The sequence below is a fragment of the Stegastes partitus genome, unplaced genomic scaffold (assembly GCF_000690725.1).
Source record: "Stegastes partitus isolate 25-593 unplaced genomic scaffold, Stegastes_partitus-1.0.2 Scaffold157, whole genome shotgun sequence".
Taxonomy (NCBI): Eukaryota; Metazoa; Chordata; class Actinopteri; family Pomacentridae; genus Stegastes; species Stegastes partitus.
The window spans coordinates 592209-600444 of record NW_007577888.1 but is presented as its reverse complement, the minus strand read 5'-3'; the positions used below and the strand labels follow the sequence as shown (position 1 = coordinate 600444).

The window sequence follows — 8236 nt, the reverse complement described above, 5'->3', positions numbered from 1 at the left end:
CCGTCAGACCTTCCTGTCGCAGCATCATCCGCCAGCTCAACAGTCTCATCACTTCAGGTAAAGATGAGTTTTATGTTGTGCTGGGTAGCAGTACAACCAGTTTAAACTACACATCTGTGAAAAATAATGCAATCCGCCACAACAGATCTATGTTAGCGAAGCCTCTGTGTTTTCAAATATTAAATGAAATGCAGTCCAGCTCATCACTCCCACCCACTAAGATCTCAATTACAAACACAAAGTAAAATTCTTTCTATCTGTCAGCATCTACAAAAACCAAACACGCAGAAGCCTCGTAAAAGTCCTTTTATGGTTCAGCTGTTGCATTGGCTTGCATCAGATTTCACAGGCGTACCTAACAAAGTGGCCAGCAAGCATTTTTAATACCACATTAGGCAAAGGGGGCATGTGAGGGAGAGTTTAGATATTTACATTCTTTTTTTGTTGCGTATCTCCTGTTCGTTCATTTTCTGAAATCTGCATCTCTACAATTCCTCAAGGATTAATCATGAAATAGACAAAAATTCTGCGTGCAAACATGGGACGACAGATCAACAGAGCATTAAGGAAAACCTGACAACAGATTGAATATCTTGGGGCTCGACAAAGTCTCATTCTGCTGCAGTCTTGCCACCGACAGTCAAAGTGATAGTATTTCTGGAACCAGACGCGTTACCTTTGGCTTAGTGTACGTGGGTGTTTTCATAAACTGGGTTTTTCCACCTGTGCATGTGTGGGCAGGGCCTTTATGATCAAATGCTGTCCCTGCTGATGTTTCTTATTTGCTGGCAGACTATGTGATCCTTCATGCGACCGAGCCGGTCACACAGAGTCCCGTCTGCCGAATGCTCAGTCCTGCTCAGCGCGACCAGACGCTGCTGGAGGAGAGACACTTACGCTTCATTTCCCCTCTGGGCAAAGTAAGCATGAAGACACATCCAATTAAAATGAAGCTATTTTCTAATTACTTGTGAAAATGAAGCAGTTGATTCAAGCACTTCATATGATATCAGAAGGATTCTACATTCAGTTGGCTCACAGAATCTTCCTCTCGTGTGTCCTGGAGTATCAGACACACGGTCAGGGCTGCTTCTTGTTTTATTGTGTGTTGATGACTCTAATCTTTTCCAGGGAAACTTTGGCTGTGTTGAACTTTGCCGTTACGACCCGCTGGGCGACAACACCGGAGAGCTGGTGGCTGTGAAGAGGCTGCAGCCCAACAAGCAGTCGACCCTGGAGGACTTCCAGAAGGAGGTCAACACCCTGAGCGTTTTATACAGCGACTACATCGTCAAATACAGAGGAGTGTGCTACAGCATGGGTACAAGCACACACACACACACACACACACACACACACACACACACAAACACACAGCTTCATTAAGAGAACATAACAGTGAGCTTGTCTAGACTGGAACACTGTAGACTCTCATAGTCCCGTTAGATAAACAAAACCATTTTATGATTAAGCTCTAATGATTCGTTTCCAGAACCTGCCGGAGGCTTGTTGTGCTTTTGCGTCCCACATAAACCATGACTTTTCCTCTTATGACCACCTGTTAAACTGTCGTCGGCTGAATTTCTTTCTTCCTCTTGTCTGGACTGACTGATTTCAAAGGATGAGAGACGACTGTGTGTCTGTTGACTGCTGGATAATTCTAGTGTTAATGCTTGTTTGGCCTCAGGTCGCCTCAGCATGAGTCTAGTGATGGAGTACCTGCCCTACGGCAGCCTCATCGGCTACTTGGAGAATAACCGACACAACGTCAACACCAGGCGGATGCTGCTTTTTGCCTCTCAGATCTGTAAGGTAAGAGTCGGACAAACAAGCTCAAATTAAGTGTTTGTCATCATCAAACTGAAAAAAATCTTCAAGAATTATACGGAGTAGAGTTAAATATTTATTGAAAAATGTCTTCTGATATTCCAGATATTGTGACTTGTTGCTTTGGATTCACTTTTTCCTGACACTAAAAGAAAATATGTAAAGATTTTGAATCCAGACAGTCCTGCAGAAATGTTTGCCTACATGGTTTCTAATTGTTTATGAGAAATCCAGCTGGATTATAGGCTCAATGACACCGTCTTTGAAAGGCTTTTTAATACTAGTCGACTCAAACCAACAGTAAGTAGGAAGCTCTAGAGTAAAAGCCACATGCTTTATTGCTTTAAGCTCTCCACAGGGGCAGCCTTAATCTTAGCTTTCCTCTCAAAGGAAAGGCAGTTCCATTATTTTCTGCTGTTTCTCATGTTCTCAGGGGATGGAGTACCTGCAGACTCTGCGCTACGTCCACCGAGACCTTGCAGCCAGAAACATCCTGGTGGCCAGTGACTCGCTGGTGAAGATCGCCGATTTTGGGTTGACCAAAGTTATTCCCTTCAACAAGGAGTACTACCGCGTCACACAGCCGGGAGAGAGCCCCATCTTCTGGTAGATTCCCTTTAGTTTCAGAGCTGCAATTCAAACAAAAGTGTCGATAACAGTTGTTGTCGGCGGTTATGAAGAGGCCCGCTTAGCCTCTACAACCAGGAAGTGCACGTGTATGTTTCCTCAAATTGTGAAGCCAATCTTTTAAAGTAAATCTGGAAATAGAAACGAAATGCTGCGTGGCATATTTTGAAAGAAACATTCCTCATAAAAGCCAAACTACTGCATTAAATAGTGACATAAGCTAAGACGATGTTTTTTCTTGACTCAGTAGAAATGACAAAAACAGAGATGACTGATTGATGTTGTCTCAGGTAGACGATGGAGCAGTGGGTTTTCTGATGGTTTGTGAAGATGGAGTTATCTTGTTTTCGTGCAGGTACGCTCCAGAGTCCATCAGCGAGTCCAGATTCTCCCACAAGTCAGACGTGTGGAGTTTTGGTGTCGTCCTTCATGAACTCTTCTCCTACTGCGACGTGAACTGCAACCCAAAAAGAGTGAGAAAGTTCACGCATTTTTTTGTTCTAATGTGTTTGAACAGTATTTCAGTTTCTTTCAGTGAATGGTTTTTCTGTTGCAGCTGTGCATGCAGGAGATGGGACACAACGTGCAGGGTACGTCCATATCGATGCATCTGGCCAATATTCTGAAGAACGAGTGGAGGCTGCCGGCTCCTCCCAACTGTCCTCCAAAGGTATGTCTGGTTCCTCTTCACAAACGAGCAGACCTTTGGTAAAATGGTTGTCTGCCTCATGTCGGTGTTGCTCAAAGTTAGCCCTGTTCAGGACTTTCATGTTGCCGTACGTAGAAGGTCTTTCGGGGTCCATTGGACACCAAGAAAGAATATTAGTTGGTATTCATTGTAGACTTTTAGACTATGTTAAATACGTTTTCTGATAAGTTGACATATGTTTGTGTCACCGGTGGTTTCTGTACCATGTTGTGATGAGCCGAAACACAGATCTGTTTGGAGGCGATCTCCGTTTTTGAAACTTGACAGACGATAAAAAACATACACAAAATCCGCTGTCAGTTCTCGACTTGTACAGCTACAGAAATTAAATGATAGAACAACATATTAGAACCGAGAAAGTCAACTTGTAAGTGAAATTATGTGCATTAGACAACACACAGATAACAGCAGCACAGTCTGGCTTACCTCTCCCACAGAATACGTGAACAAAAGGGGAGAGCTAAGGAAAGGAAAAAGGAAAACCCATTTATAGGGCACGGTGGGCGACCAGAAACCTACGTGGGGTACTGGGTTCCACACCAAAACCAAAGGGCAGACCAGATACTATGTAATTCTAATAATGAAAGTACTAACAATAAAATAACAGTAAATCAAAATATATATGGTACATTATGTCTCGCAGCAAGAAGGTTGTCGGTTTGCGTCCCGGTGGGGGCACCGGAATCTTTCTGCGTGCAGTTGTCATGTTCTCCCCGTGCAGCGTGGGTTCTCTCCGGGTTCTCCGGCTTCCTCCCACACAGTCCAAAAACATGCTGAGGTTAATTGGTGATTCTAAATTGTCCATAGGTGTGAATGTAAGTGTGCTTGGTTGTCTGTCTCTAAGTGTAGCCCTGTGATAGACTGGTGACCTGTCCAGGTGTCCCCTGCCTTCACCCTGAGTCAGCTGGGATAGACTCCAGCTCGCCATGACCCTAGTGAGGATTAAGCGGTGTATAGATAATGGATGGATGGCTGGATGGTACATTATATATAACTAATAAAACCATACATATATATTTCATATGAAACCACTGCTGCACCACTGATCCTGTTACATTTGGTTCCAAATGCATGACAAATGTTCCTCTCTTTATATTTTTAAAAAAATCTTCTAATATAAAAACACAATACCTGTCGCTTAAACCAAATGGCCTGGGGTCCAAAAGACCCCCAAAGTCCTGAACAGGGTTAGGAAGGCACAAAAACACCAGAGATTTCCTCCACCTGCTTTCACAGTCATGTTCCTCTCGCTGCACCTCCAGGTGTACGGTCTGATGAAGCAGTGCTGGGCCTACAGCTTCGACGAGCGGCCCTGTTTCTCCAGCCTGGGAAACCAAATTGAAACCATCATGCAGGACGAACGAGAGAACCCGAAGGGCTGAGAAGGAGACTCGTTGTGTTGAAGTAATGCTATGAAATTATCACTCACTGTCCCAACAGAGGTGGCGTCACGCTCACAGCAGTGTGGAGCGTGAGTGTACTGACAGAAAATAAAGTGTCATGTTAATAGTGTTCTATAAGCTACTCCCTCAAAGCTCAGGTCCTCTTCCTATATTTGACATATTTACAAGGCAGCTGATGGAAGACGCTCACAGCCATGAGAGAATTTATATCACTTATATGAGGTTTATTTATTAGGTCTTCATGCAGACGAGGGTTCTTTTTAGTGAGTGAAAACCCTACGATGTGTAGATCCGACAACAAAATGTACTGAATGCGGATATAAATGAGAGGTTTTCTGGATGTCCTCCTGCTATCCTTTCCAAAGTATGTTTTTATTTGAACATCACATCTTGTATTTCTTTCTTTCTTTCCTTCAGTCGAATATATAAAAATTCAAATATGTGTGACAGATAAGAGGACGGGCTCAGAGCTGTGTAGCAGCTCAGGTCTGACATTTCTACACGTGTTATAGAATACGATGAATTGTTTGTGATTTCGACAACTTTTGCTAGAAATGTGACACAGGTTGACTCAGGAAATGTATCGTACGTTGCTTTTTATTGCGTTTATGTAGCTGTGGGTGTGAGGTTAAATTAGTTCAAACATTTAGTTCAAAATGTGTGAAAACATCTGTATTTTTGAGTTCATGTTTTTTTTATTGTGTACCTTGACGGTGTCGTAATCTTTTGTAATAAAGGATTTGTTGTATTTTCTGGTCTTTTTGTGCATCTTTTACAAGGTGTGAGACGAATCGCTGTTCTTGGACCAGTAATCCAGCATTTTGCTTTTTTTTTTTTGCATCATTTCCGGCAACATTTTTACAACTTATATGGATTCTTTTGTCCTATATAATAGTTAACAGTATTTTATTTTGTACCCTTTGCACTGATTCCTTCTCAACGTAAAGCTAACACTGAACTTCAGAGTGGGAATCTTCCCAACATGTTAAACTGGACTTAATAGCCTCAATCGACTTGATCGATTAACAACAACATGTGTCAAGGATGACAGTAGTGGTTGCTATGGCAGATAAATAATCATTTAAATTACGTATTTACACTCTAAAGAAACAGAAGAAACCTACTGCTTTAAAAATATGGCTTACTCAAGTCAATGACAACCTTTGCTTTTCCTTTAAGCCAGGGGTCTCGAACTCTGGTCCTCGAGGGCCGCAATCCTGCAAGTTTCAGATGTTTCCCTCTTCCAACACACCTGATTCAAATGATCAGCTCATCATCAAGCTCTGCAGAAGCCTGATAACGATCCTGATCATGTGATTCAGGTGTGTTGGAAGAGGAAACATCTGAAACTTGCAGGATTGCAGCCCTCGAGGACCGGAGTTCGAGACCCCTGCTTTAAGCTATATGAGCCGTTTAACTGATGATCATTAGTTGTTTTAACTCTGAGTTAAAACAACTCACGATCCATTGAAGAAAAGTCACATTATCCAACATTTCCTTTTTCGGGCGACAACTTCAAGTTGCTTGAACTTTAACCCTGTTCTTATATTTACATTTTCAGTTAAGAAAATTCATATTTTAAAACATACTCTTAGATTTATTTACTGCCGTGATTATTAATGACAAGTTTGACTTGAACTTGTACAAACTGTTGTTTGGTACATTTTAAAAACACATTGCTCCTCACATCTATAGAAACTGAACCTATAGCATTATCTAATAATCAATAATAAGTCATTTTCTTGATTTAAAAGCGTGACACAAATATTTTACTCTGGCAGTTTCTTCAGTAAGATAAATGTGAGGTTCTCTCTGCTGCAGTAACCAGATTTGGCCATAAGAGGGAGCCACAGTTCATTATTCTACTGAGAAACCTGCTTAATAATGAGTACATGCCTCTAGTTTCACCTTCTTGAATACACTTGACCCTTTCCTTGTGGTGGTTTTCCAGAAACAGTTTAATGTGCAAGCCAGCTGCACTTAAAAACCACCCGGGACAACCAGGAAACACTAAAACTGGAACCTGGCCACGGTCGCTGGTGTTCAGGGACACTTAAGGTCAATTCTAGATAGATAGATAGATAGATAGATAGATAGATAGATAGATTTACTTTATTGTCATTCAACTATTAAAAGAAATTAAAATGCACTGAGAATGAAATTACAAGCACAGGTCACAGATGCAATAATTAAAAACAGAAAAACCAAGAAGTGGTAAAACACAAAGTCAAGGAATGTGTTTCAGGTAATTATATGTCAACAAATGTGCATTTCAGAAGAACCTAGAAATGCTCTAAATTAATAGCAAATTATTTTACAGAGCAGACACCCCTCTCCCTCCCGTTGGTGTTTGTCTCAGTATCAGTGCATCCATAATTATTAAACAGGACTTAGTAATAACTTCAGATCCTCGTGCTGTTGTGTCACCTTCCTTTAGCCTAGATTTTGTGAGGCATCTTTCGACAGCAGCAGCTTTTAATGTCCAGCAGGAGAACGATTACCGCAGATTTATCGTCTCCTCCACATTTGTCAGGAAGGTCCAGCAGCACGAGGAAATGACGACGGTAGAAAAAGTCTTTTACACCAACAGGAAGAGAGCTGAAGCCTGAGATGTTGGCAGCTGTGATGGGTCACAGCTACACTCTTCTGTACCTGGAGGCTGATACGTACATAGAGCTTTACTGAGATCAATGCCAGTAAAAAACACATCGTACATTTTCCATATTCACACTGATACGCCTCCTTTGGATGTAAATAGGAGATAACACGAGTCTATCGGAATTTGATGAGCATTCAAAGTCTCTCAGTGAACACACAAAGCAAGAAAACATGAGATGAAGCTCATCAGAAAGGTTTTGGCTGGAGCTTATTATGCTGACACCTTTTTGCAAAAACATCTTCAACAAGCAGCTCAGCTTCCATCTTAGAGAAGTAAAGACATAAAATAAAGTTCCGTAACAATAATCCAAGCAAACACAACGGAAAGTTTCTTATTATTACTCTTACTTGATTTATATGTGTTTCTACGACTTTAATTTTTTTAAATGAGGAAAGTGAACTACACCCTTTGAAGTCACAACTATTCCACAAGTCAACACCTCTAACAGAAATACATCTCCGCCGGATATTTGTTCTTATCTCGGTTTTTCTTTTTTAATCTGTTCCTCTCAAGTTATATCGACTCTCTGACAGCTTCTGCGGCAGAGAACTGCATCTGTGCCATTTTAAATTCAACTAAAATTTAAGGGTATTTAGATGAATAAACAAAATGTTAGTCGGTTCTATGAAGCGAGAAAGTGAAGCTTTGAGCTCACAGTTTTCCAAAGCGTGGGGCAGGAGGAAGACCAAGCGGTTGTGCCAAATAAATGAAAGGACTATAATGACTCACTTCTGTCACTAAAACAAAAGCACAAACCAAACGACTGGCCTGCTGGAAAAAAAAAAAAAAAAAAAAAGGCTTCCGGGAACAACACAAAGGGGGCAGAAACCAACGAATGAGTGTATTTAAACAGAAGAAGCAGCTGCGTGAGTGTAAAGGGCAGCCCGACATACAGAAAACTCCCACCACACACACCGTCTCCTAACAAAAGGTCAAAACACAAAACAGCACAGCTCAGGTTCTGTTTGTTAAAGCAGCATCAATGTCAGAGTTAATTAGAAGCAGCCCTGA

General features: G+C 41.5%; 1 protein-coding gene across 1 annotated transcript in view; it reads left to right on the top strand.

The window, feature by feature from the left end:
• jak3 (Janus kinase 3 (a protein tyrosine kinase, leukocyte)) overlaps nucleotides 1-5317 on the top strand; it is a 17890-nt gene extending 12573 nt beyond the window's left edge. The window contains exons 19-25 of the mRNA XM_008279398.1: nucleotides 793-920; nucleotides 1132-1321; nucleotides 1688-1812; nucleotides 2261-2433; nucleotides 2810-2927; nucleotides 3011-3124; nucleotides 4426-5317. Coding sequence (XP_008277620.1) covers nucleotides 793-920; nucleotides 1132-1321; nucleotides 1688-1812; nucleotides 2261-2433; nucleotides 2810-2927; nucleotides 3011-3124; nucleotides 4426-4545 — 968 coding nt within the window. The 3' untranslated portion in view covers nucleotides 4546-5317. The remainder of the gene's footprint in view (nucleotides 1-792; nucleotides 921-1131; nucleotides 1322-1687; nucleotides 1813-2260; nucleotides 2434-2809; nucleotides 2928-3010; nucleotides 3125-4425) is intronic.
• The last annotated feature ends 2919 nt before the right edge of the window (nucleotides 5318-8236 follow it).